We start from the raw sequence: 19070 nt of genomic DNA, 5'->3' as shown, positions 1-19070 counted from the left end.
TAGTGTGCTCATTTATTCTTCAGAATCGAATATCAGACAGTTACACAACATACTGGGTAAAAGCTTCACATTTCACGATTAGTTACGCCATTGGAGAAATTACGACATTGCGGATTGGACATTTTTAAACATTAGTCTTAAATTGGACCAAAGTAGTTTATATTCAGCTAAATAATATAAAGTATTATTATTTCCACAGATATACAACATTTAAACATATATGCCTCCAATCCACATCTCTCTCCAACCTATGCGGAACCAATGATTGTGGGTTTAAAAGTAAAACCCGGCGGGACAAAAACAGAGCGACACTAAATATTCACGTATTTCCGGCCAGCTCAGCGTACTGAGTATTGTTGTGACGCTGTAATCCCTACATAGACATTTTGTACAGCTGTGTTATTTGTTCCACGTACATCGTCTTTTAATCTCACATTAGGAAAAATGGTGCTGCTGACAATGATCGCCCGGCTCGCGGATGGACTGCCGCTGGCCGCTTCAATGCAGGAGGACGAGCAGGTATCTGTGCCCCATCATCTCTTTACATTAGTGAGAATGACAGGAGAGGACAGTTTGTGACAGATCAAAGAACAATGCCTTGAAAATAGAGAAAATGAAATAGTAATCTATCCGACCAATTTACTACATTTAACCATGCTTAGTTTTGATTGAAGGGTTTACAGGAAGAATCCGTAAATATATTTAGTTTGACATTTAAACGTTCAGATTGCAGTGGGTCAAATCTGGAGTTTTTCTTATAAAATATGTTTTCTAAAACTTCTGTTATTGATGGTATCTGAATTAAAAAAGCTACCCCAACATGATCATTAAAGTATAATTCCCTTTCTTATATGGAACTTAAAATTCTCATGCAAACCAGTTATATGTGGTGCATGTTGTGCTTTGTATGTAGACCAATTTGACAAAGGTTTGCGTGTTCAATGAAACCAGTGAATTACAGAATGTCTTTTTGAAACCACTTTTATTTTCGAAATTCATATTATTAAACAAACTATTTGATTCCTTTGTCCCTTTTACTCAGTAAATTTAAATTAATCTCTTACTTCCCCATCTAAAGCTAAACTGGTGTTTAAGGACACAATGACATTCAACATGTTTTAAGACCTCCCGGCGTCTTCGGAACACAAATAAAGATATTTAAGGTGACATCTGACAAAATTCCAGGCCTCCCTCATAGACATCATGGTTATAGTTGTTGTCAAGGTCCAGAAAAGTACTAAAGACATTGTTAAATTGGTCCATCCGCTCATAGTGGCTCAATCGAATTTGTTTAAAGTGACGAGAATCATTTATGTGTGAAAAACAAACCAAAAAAATGACTTTAATCTATATATTCTCAAACCGAATGCGCATGCGTTAAATTGCTCTCGTGAACACGCAGGAAACTTTCTCAGATGTCACCTAAAATATCTTTATTTGTGTCCCGAAGACACCGGGAGGTCTGAACATGCTGAATGTCGTGGGCGAGTAAAATCTGAGTTGATGTTTTTTTATTTGTGGGTATCAGGTCGTCTTTCAAAATTTTTAATTTAAGTATATTGAGGATCAAAACACATCTTTTCTGGCTTTCAGTATATTTGGCTTTTGATTAGAGAACAGTGAGACTTTCCCTGGAGGTGCACTTGAAACAATGCAGTGTATCGTGTAGGTCCCCAGCAATTTACCTTAAGGTCTAACCTCTTTACGTTTCCCCCTTTCATGCTGCCATGAAGGGAAGTGAAAAGGTTTGTTTACCTTTAGCCTTTGTCTGAAGAGGTTCGAGTTTGTTATTGGGTCTAATTTGCATGTCTGTCTTCAGATGGGCAGAGACCTCCAGCAATATCAGAGCCAAGCCAAACAGCTCTTCCGCAAGCTCAATGAACAGAGTCCCACCCGATGCACCCTAGAGGCTGGTTCAATGGCCTTTCAGTAAGTATAACGGAAAATACACCACACTATACCAATAGCTAAAATGTGCCATTTACAAAAATGGAGTGAAATGTATTTATTTCAATACCGCATTAAAGCATCTCTTGACCTTTTCTCAAAGCTATTTCATAGAGAGTGGAGTTTGCTATCTGGTGCTATGTGAAGCTGGGTTTCCAAAGAAGCTAGCCTTTGCTTATCTGGAAGACCTACAAGCAGAGTTTCATGAACAACATGGGAAGAAGGTCCCCACGGTCTCCAGGCCCTACTCTTTCATAGAGTTCGGTATGGCCTTCATTTTCCATCAGTTTCTTTGACTTCAGAACATCATTAGTTTCCTAATACTTTTCACCTATCCACAGATACGTATATTCAGAAGACCAAAAAGTCATACATTGACAGTAGAGCACGCAGAAACCTGGGCAACATTAACACAGAGCTGCAGGATGTCCAAAGGATCATGGTGGCCAACATAGAAGAAGTTCTGCAGAGAGGAGAAGCCTTATCTGGTAAACACTGAATGCAATTCAATTTTAGAACGGGTATAGACAGTGTTTTACAAGTTGAACTAAATAAAATATCTCACTTGTTCATTTCTTCTTTATTTTTCTTCAGCGTTGGACTCTAAGGCCAGTAACCTCTCCAGCCTTTCTAAGAAATATAGGAGCGATGCTAAGTACCTGAATACGCGCTCCACATACGCTAAGCTAGCTGCGGGCGGAGTCTTCTTCATCATGCTTATCGTATATGTCCGCTTCTGGTGGCTGTGAGTGTAGAAGATGCGTGGAGGGGCTCTTGAGAAAGTTACATGTGAAGATCAGACAGACTGTCAAGCGACAACAAGCTCACGTTGTGTTCTAAAGCGCCTGGCCTGTTCTTAAAAGACTGTTGGACACGGCACTTTCCTTCCTTAACAGGCCGTTGAGTCCCTAACCTGATTCTCACTGATCTTTGTTTTAAGAACTACACAGAAGTTTGTCTGCGATTGCTTGGAGTGTGAATGAAAGCGAGTAAAAGGCATGTTTTGTCTGTATGACTGTGTAAAAAAATCTTATATACTGTACTGCTCAAGTATAGAGCAACCAACCCTGCAGTTAATGGTTCAATGACATGCGTATATTAGTTTAGATTTGTTGAATAAGCACATTTTGGGTTTGGAAGCGGGTGGTCTTACACTTCCACTGAACGCTTAATGCTCTATTCTTCCAGACAGTGGAAGTTTATGAGAGTTTGTCACATCTACATCTTCCAAATTATCTACACATGAGTAATTTCTGGCCTTTTAGAAATAGAGAAACGTTTTATTTCTCAAATCTTTTGAATGAAATACTATTATTTCAAGAAACTATATTAGTTTAAAGTTGTCTTAATTGGAAACAACTTTGAAATGTTGTTGTTTAAAAATCAACCCACAGCATTTAGAACATTTTTATCAAAGTTAAAATAACACAACGCTTGAACTGCAGTAAAGTGATTTGCAGTCTCAATACAGTTACTCAATATCTATAAAATAAGCATCAATGAGCCTGCTAGTTTTTATTAGAAGCAGCTGTCTGGGTCAAATTTTGTTAAACAAGCTTATCTATGTCTGGCGAACCTACCCTTACACAGTTGCAAACGTCAGACTTGGTGTCCTGTTGCTTCCTTAATCCGAGTATACATTAGTATTTTACTACATGCAGTGAAGAACTAAACACTGAAAATCCGACCAGTCATCTGTGTACAGACGTCCATTTCAGTTCACGAGACAGAAATGCATTCTAATCAAAAGAGCAATCGTTCAGCTCGCAAAGCCTCCAGTATAAATAAAATTATTCAAGCTCAGATTTTGTCAGTACCATTTTTATGTTATACCCAGAAATTACGACATTACACTGGTTTTTGTGTGTTTTTATCCTTCTACATATATATATATATATATATATATATATATATATATATATATATTAGCCTATTCTAGTTGCCATACAAGTTTATGGTCAATCATAGTTAAGTGATGGTACACCTGGCCTTTCACACGTGCATGTTTTCGCTAAAACAACGATTCATGAAGAATTTGCTTCAAGAACAAAAGTTGATTATGGATTTAAACAAAGTCCTGACCATATGGGGTGGTTTCCTGGACAGGGCTTAAGCCTAGTCTTGCCTTGATGTAAAACAGCTTGCACTAACATATCTTAAAGGGGCATCAATTTTAACCCGAGCTTTTGTTATCTAAGAGGTAGTCGTATTCAAGTGAACATCCTTTAAGTGTCAGAACTGAAAACGCTCTTGTTACTGAAATGACAACTGTTATTGACACCAGGCCCTGGAATACACCTATAGGTTGAACACCGCCTCCACGGAAGAATATCAACGACTACTCTCTAGCCCCGCCCACTGGTTCGCGAATGACAGTAACACAAGTGGTTCAGAACCAGACAGAGAGACAAGCATGCCGTTAAAAAGATGGCTTAATATTGTGCAGTGCCTGGTTGTGGAAGAACAGTCGCTGAATAACCTTCCTTTCGATTCGGACATTAGGAATGCATGGTTAAAGTTTATTTTTGAAGACGGAGAGACTATAATTAAAAAGCAGTGCTGTGCAGTCAATATTTGATCCGACAGAAATCGCGCATCAATCTTATGCGAGTAAAACATATTTGAACTATTGCTTGGTTAGAGATCGCTGGATATGACCTGAGAATGTGTAACCTAACGTTACGTGTCTAACCAAATTCACAAAAGGCTCCAACTAAGTTTACTACCCACACTGTTATCCAATCATAGCAGTGGGCGTTTACTTTCAAATCTTCAATGGGGCACACCCATGAGCGTTTGTCGAGCTGACCTCAAAACCCGGGTAGAAAATAGCCCATTGCTTATTGGTTTTTGTGTTTTTGAATGCATAACCACACGAACTTCATAAGTGGGCCTCAGACAACAGTATCAAATAATAAAAACTGTCAGTTCAGGACACCTTTAAAGATCAGGTATCATGCTATGTCATGCCTGCACCTCCAATTTTTTTATTCTGCATCCCTGTGTCGTCACAGGGATCCTATTTCTTTTATCGGCCATTCTCCAGGAAAAGCACAGAAACCCATGAGACCTGCTTACCTCAAGATTATCTAGATGCAGTGGTCTCCAACGTTGTGCCCGTGGGCACCTGGTAGCTCGCATGAACTCTGTAAGGTGCCCGCTAAACACAGGGCTCCAATAATGCTCAAGATAGTTGACAAATCTGTGACTATACCGAAGAGCCAAGTTCAACATTCTCATGAAGGTTTATAAGCTTTTATATATTCACGTGCAAAAATATCTGAAAGAAAACTGAATTTGGTTCCGTGAGCGTAAAAAAGGCATCACATGTTTAAAGTTTGAAAGTATGTTATCAACAACCCTCTATAGAGGATTTTAGATATTTTGGTAGCCCTCGCTTACAAAAAGGTTGGAGACCCCTGATCTAGATTACCTGGGCTGTGTGAATATGAGCTGCGATAGTGAAGTATAGGACGTATGCAATATTAGGCTACTGTATAGGCACTGAAGATTAATGTGAGATTGGCAGAAACTGCCTGTGATACGCGATCTTTAACATAACATTGTTTTGTCTCAAGATGCACACCAGTACATTTTTTTGTAGAGTATATTTTAAAAAGCGACTCAAATTTAACCAAGGTCTAGTTCTGGTTTTAGCTAATCCCTGTCTGGGAAACCGCCCCCAAGTATTCAACTTTGGAGTGCACCTTGTTTTACACTGTTATGTTTAATGACATCACTTTAATTTGACATTTAATTAATCTTTAATACAATTTAAGTAAGTTAAGCAATCAGATTTCAGTTTTTTCCTGGCAAGCCATAAAACTGGCTTTTGAAAATGTGATTGTCTCATAAATCCTGTCTTTCCACACGTATCCACCAGAGTGCGCCCAACTGTAGTTTAAACTGCGGGAAAATGCAACGTCTTATTGATTTTCACTCTTGTGCAAAGTTTGTTAGCGGAACGGAAACGCAAAACAAGAGCTGATTTCAGAGACTGGATGGATGCAAGAAAATATGATATTCATCCTTTGGAGAGAGAACAAAACGCTGAGGTTTTTGCCCCGATATGTCTGCATGTGTCCAGGAAGTGGGCACCGACTAAAGGAGAAGCTGCCTGCCATAGTAGCGTGCATCATCGACCACAGCTCTGCGTCTCAACTCTTCACCCCTTGCTTTCTCTCTGGAGAGGGGAAGTGGAGGTCTGCTGAGGGTGACCTGTTGATAAATGCTGTCCTTGAAGTTTTCATAAGAAACTGTTCAGTTGTGTGTCAGCCAGGTGTTAAATAACGTAGATCTGCTTTAGTCCATTGTAAGGAACTGCTATTCTGTTAGTTATGCACAATTTTCATGTTTAGCATGTTCTGAGTGTGTGTAGCCGCGTTCTTTGTAAGATCACAAGGTGTATCAGAAGGGATTGTAGATCATTTGCATCTCATGCGTCACTCTTTGTGGTTGGTTTTCTGTACAAGATCACATTTGTAGGCTCAGTTTTCACGGTCATTTTGACATTAATCAGGGGGTCCACCAACTACTGTTTAATATCAATATATTTTTGAAAAGTAAACCTGGGCATCAGACACAAAACGGAAGGAATAAATGAAAAAATTATAATATTATTCAAAACGAAGAGCATAAAGTCTGTACATTAAAATAAACATGGGATGTAGAATGAAGCCTATATGACTTTGCATGATACAAATACATATTTAATATCTAATATTTTATTAAATTAATAATATAATAATTGTATTTAATAGTATGTGAACCCCTTCGTGTGGTACTATAACTAGTTGTTATATGCTTATAGACTTAAAGGGACAGTTCACCCAAAAATGACGATTCTGTCATTGTTTACTCACTCTCTTGTCATTTTAAAACTGTGACTTACTACACAAAAGATGATAATATAAAGAATGTTGGCGAACAATGGTGGTACCCATGGACTTGCATTGGTTTTGTGTTCATACAATAGAAGTGAATGGATGCCTTCGTTGTTCGGTTACCAACATTCTTTCAAAAGAAAGAAAGTCATACAGGTTTGAAATGACAAGGGATAGTAAATAATGACAGAATTTTCATTTTTGTGTGAACTATTCAAAGTTCTTTTAAACAATATACACCAGGGTCCCTGCTCCTTCTTTCTATCCATAACATCATCCTTGGTCTGAAAGTTTAAAGACCTCATCAAAGAAACACTTTTTAAAGTAACTTTATTTTGTTAACAAATCCCCTTTGGGTAAAAAGTCGAGGAGGGCTAAACGATAAGAAAGTAACCTTGTTTAGATCAATGCTTAACATCCTTCCTTTGAGATAAAAATGCTCTGTCTTTTTTTGACCTGAGGGTAAAGGTGCATGTTTTTTTCGCTCTCACCTCTGCAAAATACCCTTATCTTACACTCTGTGAGTGTGTGTAGGAGGCGAGGTGTTTGCATTAAGTTGATTATCAACATTGCTTGAAGTTTGTTTTATTGATACAGACATGACAGGAGCAGAGCTAAATAGGGTTTGCATTCACACCAGAAGACTCCAGAACGGAGGCGTTATGACGGTAAGACCATTTTGCCACTCCCTCTTTTGGTCATTCTCGCCTGCCTTCTTCCCTTCTCTTTTCTGTTTCCATGGCGGCTGGGGTGCGTGACAGTCATGTGAAAATGAAGCCGATTGGATTAAAATAGTTGGTGTGATCAGAGTTGGAGATACAGCGCTTGTACTAAACACACTATAAACTGATTATGGGTGCGCACAGGCTGTCGAGAGCCCTGAACAGTTTGTAGGCATGTTAGTTATATGTCAGAGAAGTAAAAATGAATTCCGGTTATATTTTTTGACTTTTTACTCTCTTAAAGGGATAGTTCACCCAAAAATTATTTTATGAATTACTCACTGTATAAAAATCTGATAATTTATAATAATCTGTCTACATTTTTTTATTTGGTTGAATAAAAGTGTCCCAGAACTGTTTTCTGTCCTACATTCTATTCGTTCGATAGAACAAAAAAAATGTTATTTCTTACTGTGGTAGTCAATGGGGTTCAAGAACTGTTTGGTTATAAGCATTCTTCTAAATATCTTTCTCTGTGCTTATCAGAACAAATACATTTATCTAGATTTGGAACAACTCCACGGTGAGTACATTTCAATTTTTGGGTGAACTATCCCTTTAACATTGCAAGACAGCTCCAGATGATTTCCCTATAAAGGTATAACATCCCAATCTTTCTGAGCAATATAAGATTATGGGATGGTGATTTGGGAAAAAAGTACTTATTGTTTTTGCATTAGTGATTTAACTTTATCTTTATATTTGATAATCTATTTCTAATCCTTAATTTTGTGTATTTATTATTTATTAAGATATTTTCTTTGGATTAATTATCGGTTTTAATGACTATGGCATCTATAACAAAATGTAGAGTTTATAACATTGATAAATTACACATGTTTACATTTCAGCCATTATATATAGGTGTGAAATTCAATAACCCCTTCTCATTCGCTGTGGTGATAGCATAACCACAATAAGCACCTTTCTTACTTGTTATAGCTTGTTTGGTAACCACACCAAGGCTCTGGCTTGATTACACTTTCGATCACCAAATTACCTCGAATCACAGTATCACGGTTTCGACATTTTCCTGCTTGCTGTTCAAATTGACATTGTGATTTTTTTGATCCACCTTACCATCAGCTCTCCTGCTGTTTTTTCTCTCCTCTTGTTTTGTCTCTCTCACGCTCTCTCACTACGCAGCGCAGAACCCGACCAGCTGTGATTCGGTCTACAGGGGTTGTAAAAACCAAGGACGAAAGAGGAAGTTCAGAGGGAGCTTATGAGTTATTGCCCCCCAACGTACACATGGGGGCCTGGGAACTGCCCTCCTCCCGCACCATGCATGAAAAAAGACTGACGGTTAAAGCTCGATGCCCCTTCACCCTGTGTTTACACAGTCCCCATTACCTACACAAAAGGGAGTGACCCTTGTATCAAGGTCGCACTAAACTTCATCTGCACAGCTCATCAGCCATATGGGAGCGTATGTAGTAACCGCGTGTGACCGTAATTGGTTAAGGTCTATAGGGATAACTCATCTTTTTGGTTAGGCTATGAAGGAATGTTTTGGTGCATTGCAAGTAAGGTCAATTGACAGCCTTTGTGGGTAATCTTAGTAACCATTTAAAATAATTTAACTCTTAACCTTCTCTTTTTTGGTCGTTTTTTTTTTGGTAAAACAATGTGCGGACATGATTCCTTTTTATTCCCAAGACATTTTTATGTCAGGCACCTTCCTAAATGTATTGATCAAAGCATTGTTTTTGATTTTACATTAAGAGACTAATAATAGAAGTAAACAGGGGTTTGAAACAGAAATTCAAAGCCCATATCTTTTTGAAAGTAATAAATTCTACTATTAGAAATCTAACTTGTGAAGTTCTAAAATGAAATATTTTGCCATTAATGTAGTTTTTTGTCACGATATGTTGGATTTGTTGTTGATCATCCTGGGATATTCCTTTAGGGCATTGCAAAAATACCACAAATGGGTTTACCTGCAGTAGTTCTATGTCAACCTGATGACTGCAGATGGCAGAATGAATAGTATTCTGTCTAGATTAGTTGCGCAGCTGTGGGAGTCTGTGTTGCAGACGGAGGTGTGAATACCACTCATGCCTGACCTCATGGTGGATTTATGACACAATTAACCCTTGGCAGGAAAAACACAAGGTTTACTCACTTTACACTTTCTCCACTGTCTTGCACCTCTGTATACATGTTTATGTGAGCATGCATAATGTTGAAGAAAAGGTCAATATGCATTTTGATAATACTTTTGTTCTAGCTTTTTAACTCGAATTTTTAAGTCTCCTAATCTCTCTCGGTCTCTCACATACTCTGTAGTGGGTGAGAGGCCACCAACTGTAGTGAATTACTTTAACCTCAGAGCACTTTTAAGCCACTGGGACTGGCCTCAGAAAATCAAAGGGCGCTTTATTAAGCATGAACTCGAAAGCGATTTGCCATATACCCTTAAACTGTACACCACCCACAGCATCATCACAAATCATTGTCTTCAAAAACATGATACCCTTACAGTAGGATTGAGAAGCGAGTCTGATATATTATCCCTATTACAATTTTATGTTGAGATATTATTTTGGAAATTGCTAAGATTTTTGTTGCACTCGAATTGATATTGACTTGTATAATTGTTACTTCACCATGATTCGAGAATGTTCCAAAGAGCATGATGTGTGCTTCTCATGTGGTCACATGGATACTTACTTTGTGGTCTATATAGTGCATGATTGTAAATATTTCTTATCTATTTGATGTCACAATGTTTTGAAAGATAATATCTCTGAATACTAGATTTTCAATGTAGGACCCCTCTAAGTGTCCCCAAGCTGACACTGACCCTGGTGTGAGTAATGGTGGCCTATACAGCTTGATCGGCATGGACTTCGTTTCTCCACGTCTCATAAACATGTGTGCTCTTCATTTCCCACAGTGTTGTATAAATAGCCCTCTCGCCGTGTATGTGATTGCTTGGTAGACCTCACACTCACAACAGCAAATTCTGCCCACCTGCCCGGGCCAAGACCCACGGTCCCCTTACAAGACACAGAGTATTCTACCCCTCGAGAGCCTCATGGCTTTAGCTGTCAGCTATCCTCTTACTTTTTCCTCCAATAACCTGTACTGTGTTGGCCCTTTTGGGGACAAGCATGGATTTTGTGCCAAAGCCCTGACCACTGAGGAACGTTGAGAAGCTGTGAGGTCCTGCGGTGATCCCAACACTTGTGCAAAGTGAACCTGATGCTTGAGAACTTGTCTTTAACGCATGCCAAGGCTATTGCTGTTTCAGTCTGAAGACACAGTGGGAAATCTCACATTTGGCCTTGTAATTACTGGCTCATATTTGCTTGTAAATGTCTTACCACATAAAGGGAGTTCTATGCACATTATCAAAGACATAAAACGTCAGATTGAATTTGTAAATGTTTAAATCCAGCCCAATCTGTGACAACGTGTATGTTGCTGCTTGTACATTAACATTAATCACATGCAGTAAGAGGTGTAATCGTCTGCTGACTACATTTGCTACCAGATTTTGATGAACAATTCGTGATTAATCATTCTGGATGATGCTTTTTTTCTTATGAAACCTTATTTTACATAACCACATTATAGAAAAGTTACTGAATGTACGTGCTACAATATTTGATCTAAACATTATGAGGCTAGCGTTGCAGGAAACCCCCAAGTATAGTTATACAAAAAACATAGTAATCCCTTGATTGTTATTTATTTTGAGTTAATAGAGCACATCCTAAGCCGTAGTGCCCAACACTATCTCTTGTTACAGCCACTGCTGTACTTTTTGCAGGGCCATCGAGATCATGTAATGAGGAAGTTTATAGAGGTCATGGGGAGAGAGATATTCCACCACTAAATATACCCCTCACTTCCTGTGCCCCTCCCTCATTTTAATTTAATAGGTTAAAAGATAGGGAATGTAATATCTATCTATATCTATCTATCTATCTATCTATCTATTATAAAAACTGGCAGCTTCCTCCTCGAATGTCAAGACGGTTTTATTGTAAAAATTGTATCTGTAGCTATGTGACAGTTTCCCACGGTAAATATAAGCATGGACTGGGGGGGTAGGTGACCAATGATGAGGCAATCACTCTTCTGATGCCACCATCTCACATCATATATCACTGTTTTATCTGGCCACTTTGACATGTATACTTACTAGGATAAATCACCTTCTAGATGGCAGGCCATTAAAAAATTGTCTTAGTATTCACCATGTGACCTGTGACCTGTCATTGGTACATTCGTTTATGCAGATATGTTTATTTGCAGGCCTGGCACGAGTTCTTGGTTTACACTGAAATTTTATTGTTTCCATTCTGAAAGGGTGCAAGAAAATATTTTCATTTAAGTGAAATAAATATTTTATATTAATCTTAAATGCCTATACAGTATTGCATACATCGTTTTAGGCATCTTTTAACACTGGGGCTAAAACATCTATCAGTTTCAAACGATCTCCAAATCCAGCTTTATATCCACCGTATAGCATCCATCACTGAAATGCCATGAACAAACAGACACACCTAAACGTTACTATCGCAAAAGCAAGCCAGCGCAGCACAAATAATCTTGATGGCAAGCGGGTCTCGCTCATCATGAAACTGAAATACCCGTGCACAACTCAAAACTGTGGTCAGTTCTGTGACGCGTGCGAGATTGTATCAATGTTTTATCTGTATTTTTTATGCACAAACATTTGTAGTGTAACTCCTTTCCGGTCTCTGTATTGTTCAAGATTTAACTGTTAAATTTTTTTCTGATATAACAATAAATGTATTAGTTCATGTACACTTTAAAAATGAGTTTTATCAGAGCTGAGTGGTAAAGATGGCACACCCAAAAGATAAAGTTTTTATATGGTCTTTTGGGGAGATTCCAGCAATTATTACAAATGTAAATTAGTAATAATTTTGCACTGTTAATCTCTAAAATACTGTACATTTGACTACATAAAACGATATATTCAAAAGATGAAGTATTTGCCTAAAATTTGCCTTACGGGTAAGAATTTATAGTATAATGTCAGGCAAAGTTTTTCTTAATCCAACTGTAGTTTGAATAATTAATCCCTTGATATTTACAATACTTACAGAACAGTAATATCACACCATATATCTAAAGATGTCTCATCCTTGTTTACAAAATGAGACTAAATCACTTGGGTCTGAAAAACTGGCATTAAACAAAATCTGGAGAAGGGTCTAAGGGTAGAGCGTTTAAAAATAGCCAACCAAAGCATGACCCCCTGCAGGGAAACTGGGAGGGTTAATTTGTTCTTTTCAATGTAGTCTTTCACAGGAAAACACAGGAGGGTTGATTTGTTTATTTTGCCTTTACAGTCGGAGCCTATTATTGCAACATTTTAAACAATGGAGTCCCTCTAAAACATCATTGATGATCTCTAGGTAGATCAGTACCTGAGTCATATCATATATTGTGTTGTTATGTTTTGATGTGGTGGAAAGAATTGGATTGCAGGACACAAGTGGAGGACACAAGTAGAGCACAATGTCATCCGGTCACAATAGCTGTTTGATCATTGTTGTTAGGACAAAGGTGTGCTGAATGCTTTCAATGATATACACATTTTCGTTGTGAGAATGTTATAACATCTGTGCTTTTAATGTGCCATCGAAATTCTTTTTTAAATTGGGTAGTGATTCATTTATTAGAATGAATACTTATATACACAGATCAATTAATGTAGCCTATATCTCAGGAGAATATGTAGGTCCTGGCCATTTAAAGGTTTTAACGAAAAAAACTTTTTTTTCTGCCATACTTTTATCGTGAAAGACAATAAACTGCAGGATAAATCAAAACCCCATGGAAAAGGGTGGATATTCGAAAAAATAACGTCAGCGGGTGGAGAGGAAAAAGTATGAACGGGTTAAATTTGAGTCATACTCTGCTTTGCGGAGTCGAGAATACGTGCAAGTAAATTCCTCCGCCACGGAAAGTTAAAGAACCTGTTTTGGAAGATTTTCTTGCCATTTATCTAAAACGCATTCTCAGTAAAAAATATAAAGGTTAATTGTTTTAACGTGAGCTGTGTTTTTTGTTGTAAGTAAACAACAAACGTTGTTAAATTTATGTAGGTAGTGTCAAATATAGATCCACCCGTAGGGTTTGCGGAAGAACACTGTCTGCGATCAGTGACAGGGACGAAAAGAAGAGAAGTTGAGAAAGTTTGATCACCGCGCAGCTAGACGAAAAAAGACCTTTCAAACGAAGACAGAAATATACGGATATATATGGTCAAACGACAGATTCTGACGGGATAAAAAACATCTCTTCTATCGAGTGTTGTTCGCTTTTCGACTCGTGGTCGCTTGAATTTATAGATTCTTGCGCTTTAACCTGAGACGGAGCACAGCCTCGCGCTGGCGACTCTATGTGGATTTTACAAAGAATATGGGCCAATTACCCGGTGTTTCTTCGGGCAAAGTCATCCTCCTAGTTATTTGTTGCCTTACATTGTCATACGGTAAGTACTTTAACATTTAACAGTATATAATAATACTTTTTTTGTTCGTTTAAAAAGTCATTCGCCGCGAGTGCGCATCTGTACGGATGTCTGTACGGATGTCTGAAGCATCAGTGGACATGTTTAAGTTCTGCTCGACCTCGAATGGCGTGTGACTGCTCATATTTGATATCAGATCGCTTCTGATAGATGTCATTGCTTTTGTGTCTCTTTTACCGTAAATTGACGAGTCAGTTGCAACTGTTGCAAGCTCGCCTGAAAACATCCTTACGAAAATGGTGTGGCATGTGGTATTCGTATTCAAACCATAGTAACCACTGGTTTATAATTGTCTTACTATAAGTTAGTAACTATTACCATTGTATTTGTAATACTTCAAAACTGGCAATAGAAACTGTAGTCACTTGTTAGCAGAATTCTGGTTTAAAAACCTCTTTATTTAACCTTTCAAAATTGAATAATGTGTTTTTTTTATAAATGACATGGTTTGTGTATAATATATGAGCTTTTCAATTGACTTAAATTTTTATTTTGAGTGTAGCTTTCGTCTGTGGCACCGCTGCCCAGATGTGATGTATTCAGCAGCAGAGGCGAATTCAAAATGGACTCTGCTGAGGGGGAAATATGAGGCACTTTTTAGCATGTGTAGCTTTCTAGCAATAGTGAAAACGTGAAATGCGTCTTCAACTCGAGAAGCAAAGCTAAAAATAGCACGTAATCAAAATGAAGTTTTGTTTTTTTAAAAGGAAGGGTTTACCCATTTGTTTGGGCTGTGTATTTGTGTGAGAGAATCGTGATTTTTCAATGTTTGTTGAAAGACGAAGGTAAAAACCAAAAGACAGAATGGTTGCATCCATGGTTTCAGCAGGGCCAACGAGTTTTCCATCTGACGCCTGTTTATTTATGCTGAGCAGCTCAGCAGGTTTCACACACAAAGGGTGCCAGTTGTTGCATTAAAGACTTGAATAAGGTCACATATGTCTCCTATTCCACATGCTTTAGTCAGACCTGGTCCCTCCAAAATTGAGCCTTACAAAAGAAAACAAGACAATATAAAACGACTGCAGGCTCTGCAAGAAGCGATTGGAATGTTACTGTTGGTGTTTCGCATTCCACTCTCTCTCCCTTGCCTTTATCATTTACTCTCTCTCCCCCTCTTTTCCTCCCTTATACACACACAGACGCACATTTCCCTGTGGATGCACTGATTTTCACATTGCTGAGCTTGCCCATTGTGTCTGACAGATTATGTTTCTTTTTTCTCTGGATTGAATGTCACTCCTTGGGGTGGGATTGATTCCTCCTTTCTTTGCTGGCACACGACATTGCATTGCCTCAGTTGTGTAGGTTGCTACCAGCTGCATGTATTTGTTCACGTCAGCCGTTGCAGCACGTTTTGTGAGAAGTTGGCCTATTGTTTCCGCCTGCGAGCTGCGTGGTTCTGACCCGCTCCTGCTCTCTGGTGTGAAATGTGATTTATGTTTGGCAAGCTCCCACTTCTCAGAACACAACGGGTTGCTTATGAAATGGCCTACGGTTGTGCATATCTTTGGAATGCCCACATCGAGCAAGCTGGTGGGGTGGAGGGTTCGACAGGGTCGCAGAGCAATGATCTGTGTTGTGGTGATATGTTCATAATTTAAAATATTTTCTATGCGATGTCCATGTGAGTGTGATTCTTACTATGTCGGTCAGTATTATATGTAGCCTGGATCAGTGAGCTTGGTTGCTTGCAGAAACGAACCCTAAAACGATTGTCCCATTTAAACATTCAATTTCCATACCTGGACTGGATTTAACTCCAACACTTAAGTCAGAAAATAGTGAGATACTCAAGCTTTTAAAATCTATGGATTAAAAACCTTTATGCTTCACTGCAGAGCAGGCTAAACATTTAGAAATTAAGACATTCTGCCTTAGGCTACTAAACCAAGTCACCAGTGCAAACACAACCATATGCACAGGGCAAGTGTGTGTACGCATACAAACTTTACAAACCTTGGGCCTCATTTATAAAACGTGCGTACGCAAAAATCCACGTCAACGTTCATATTTATAAACCTGAGCAGAACTATGCACTTTTGCTTATCCGAGTGCTGTCATTCTTGCTGCTGCAAGACAGGTGCTCTTACATATATCAATGACAATAATTAGACATCTTTGAAAGGCGGAGATCTGAAACTGTTCACCTACATGTAACTTCACACTCATTTGCGATTATAGATGTCACATCTGATAGAGAGGCGTACATGCGTTTTCTTCTAGAAATGAACCCCTGATCTGAGCACAGTCCCATGTTATGCAGCCTCATTTCCTTCTTTGTGCCGTTGATGTAGTAATATGAATTAACATCCTCGTGACATTTAAAATCTCCTTTGCACGTAATAGAGACTGGGGTTAAGAAGTGAAAGTTTTCTGTCTGATGGCTTTGTAAACAGCCAGCTCTGAGGGTTTGTCTGAGAAACTTTCTTTGGAATGTTGTTTTTGTTCTTCATAATTAGCTAGGTTTCCTCCCAAACTTGACACAGTCTATCATTAAATTACCATTGTGCTCTCCAATCCCACATGACATACGAATTTAATGAGCACTGCTGAAAACCACCCTATGTATTTAGATTATCAATTCAGCATGCATTTAGGACCGCGTCTCATTAGAGATTGGGTTTGGCAGAGGGGTTATCGTTTGTTGCCATCCATGTCAACGTTTAGCGGAATAGAGAGCACTTGTTGTATTTACAAAAAAGTCAGGAAATGGGGTTACTTCCTCACTCTGCTTGAACAACTTCCTTCTACTGTCCAGCATGGATGTAGTCCAATGCCGACAAATCTCTTATGACTCTTGAGCACTTTCCACTCAACCCAGCCCCGTCAGACTCTCATAATTACTTCCCCATCTCTCTCAGCAGCTATTAGCACCAGAAAGAGAGACACACACACAAGCACAAATCTCCCTTGGGCTCTGGGTTTGGTCGCGTGGATGAGGCAGCGCTTTCAAACAGGCGTGCAGGCAACAAGGACTACAGCTGTGAGACAGCTGCACTGTACAAAAGCTCTGACGCTATAGTGCCATCTGAATCCCATCTGAAACTAGGAGAAACAAATTTGATTTGGAAACACTCCTTGATGCTGACCTTATTTTCTTTGTAAAACTTCCAGCGGGCTTGGTTAAAGATGCATCGAAATATTTTTAATGCGATTTGCATATGTGCTACTGATATCAAAATGTACTTTATGTGCTGTTGACTATCTGTGGAATTTCCTAAAATCAGCAACGCCTACCAGCTAATTCAATGCAGATTTTGTGTTCAAAACTGTTTTTATAAGTCCCTGAATATAGTTTAGAGAGTTCCTAATCTCATTCCAGCATTTTGTGAGGATAAAAGGTCATGGGACTGCTTTTTTGATTGAAGGCAGGTTTTATTTGGCTTAAGGACATACAAATAAACAATCAGTGCCAAAAAATACACACATGCACAATGTAATTACTTGGGTGCTTGGGTGTACAAAGACACACACATTGAGTCATAAATCTGATTTTGGGGGCTGGAAGAGTCACAATCACTTTTTCACATCTGTTGTTGGAGTTGAGTTCAGAGCACCATCTGAAAGAACAAGATATGGAGATTGGAGAATGAGAACACAGGCTACAGACAGGAAATAAAAACTAATTTTAAGGGAATGAGAGGTACTCAAGTGAACTAGTGAAGTATATTGTGTTACGGGTCCCTGGAGTCTCTCCCCGTTTTGGAGCTCCCCACCTTCATGTGCTTATCAACGGGGATAAGCCCCTACTCCCATCATCACACGATCCACCTCTCCTCCTTTTATCACTTCCTACATCTTTTCCTATTCTCCATCTTATTGTTTTTCCATTTCGCCACTCCCTGTCTAACGACATCCACATCTCTGTGTCTGTCCTCCATCTGTTTAGAGAGAATTAAAGATGGGATTTGAGAATTGAGAACAAAAGGGCAGAGGTAATGATGTTTCTTTTTAACAAATCAATGTTAATTCCTTCTCCTGAAAAGATTAAGTTTAACAGCAGATGCAAAAACGTTAATTTCACTTCGCTTTATTGTTTTGCGTCTTACCCCTGCTTATTTCTCATTAGGTTTTTCTTCTCTTTTTCACCTTGTCCTCACATTTGCCAAATTTGTCTCTTCTCTTCTTCACACCTTAAGGAAAGCCTGGGTCTCATAAATGTGGAAAAATAAGGACAAAATGTTCAATCACAGCATGGTTTCTCATTTGCGTAAAAGAGTTGTCTCTTAAGTAAACAGATCAGCCCACATGTGTTAGAACTTCTACCCTTCTTTTATATTATTGCAAATTAGGTGTAGTATAAAGCATGATCATAGATCAGGGAAATAATTTTTGTTGACTTTCGGCTAGAATACATATATACGTGTGCAGGCTTTCAGCTGGATTAAGCTGGTTGTACAGTTGTCAGATCCTTTAACACACGTTAACATGTTCATGAGTGAAGAAGAATTGAGAAGTGAGAGGATTTACAGTTTGCTTTTGGTAGGGCTGAAACTGAATGGGAACAGCTGCATTAGGAGTGATTAAGTGTTAATTCATGACAGTCCGTCCCCAAATCCTGAATGATCTCTTCCTTTGGTGGTTTGATAGAGCATATGGAAAGCTTGTCAGACCAGTCAGGCCAAGCCTTCCTCTGTGCATGACTCACCCTTAACTTCAGTTGAAAAAAAGGTGCACGAACCCTCTTCTCTCAACAGGTAGTGGTATAGCTTTTGTTTAAACTAGTAACTTTGTATTAGCACCTAATGTACTATTGCTCTTTTATGACATATGGCTTTTTGCTCCCCGAACTCTTTGTAATTCGCTTTGGATAAAAGCGTCTGCTAAATGACTAAATGTAACTGAGGTGACAACACACAGGTACTGAAACTAGTTTGTACTACTAGTATTGTGAAAGGGACTATATTGCTATATTTTATATTGTTTATTACAGTTAAATAATAGGTTGTGTGTGAAAGAGACCAACATGAATCTAATGTATTTTCTGAA

General features: G+C 38.6%; 2 protein-coding genes across 4 annotated transcripts in view; both read left to right on the top strand.

Moving 5' to 3' along the window:
• Nucleotides 1-291: 291 nt before the first annotated feature.
• sec22bb (SEC22 homolog B, vesicle trafficking protein b) lies at nucleotides 292-3819 on the top strand. Its single transcript, XM_079468517.1, has 5 exons — nucleotides 292-519; nucleotides 1820-1929; nucleotides 2051-2211; nucleotides 2289-2435; nucleotides 2542-3819. The coding sequence occupies exons 1-5, from the start codon at nucleotides 445-447 to the stop codon at nucleotides 2694-2696; spliced, it is 648 nt and encodes a 215-aa protein (XP_079324643.1). The 5' UTR covers nucleotides 292-444; the 3' UTR covers nucleotides 2697-3819.
• Nucleotides 3820-13706: 9887 nt separating this feature from the next.
• The window catches only part of LOC306900716 (uncharacterized protein), a 44538-nt gene continuing 39174 nt past the window's right edge, over nucleotides 13707-19070 (top strand). For all 3 annotated transcript variants that reach the window (XR_013787318.1, XR_013787319.1, XM_079467947.1), the window contains exon 1: nucleotides 13707-14039. Coding sequence is in view for 1 of the 3 variants with exons in the window: in XM_079467947.1 (XP_079324073.1) it covers nucleotides 13967-14039 (73 nt within the window). In the remaining 2 variants the exon portion in view is untranslated. The remainder of the gene's footprint in view (nucleotides 14040-19070) is intronic.

This window comes from Barbatula barbatula, assembly GCF_947034865.1.
Source record: "Barbatula barbatula genome assembly, chromosome: 11".
Lineage (NCBI taxonomy): Eukaryota > Metazoa > Chordata > Actinopteri > Cypriniformes > Nemacheilidae > Barbatula > Barbatula barbatula.
The sequence above is the reverse complement of the archived record's forward strand: the minus strand, read 5'-3'. Positions and strand labels throughout refer to the sequence as shown.

Excerpts from the sequence above, each read along its gene's own strand:
- sec22bb (XM_079468517.1), top strand. The coding sequence starts at position 445 with ATGGTGCTGCTGACAATGATCGCCCGGCTCGCGGATGGACTGCCGCTG. Across the intron at positions 2,212-2,288 it reads CTACTCTTTCATAGAGTTCG|ATACGTATATTCAGAAGACC; the intron begins GTATGGCCTTCA and ends ACCTATCCACAG. Across the intron at positions 2,436-2,541 it reads GAGAGGAGAAGCCTTATCTG|CGTTGGACTCTAAGGCCAGT; the intron begins GTAAACACTGAA and ends ATTTTTCTTCAG.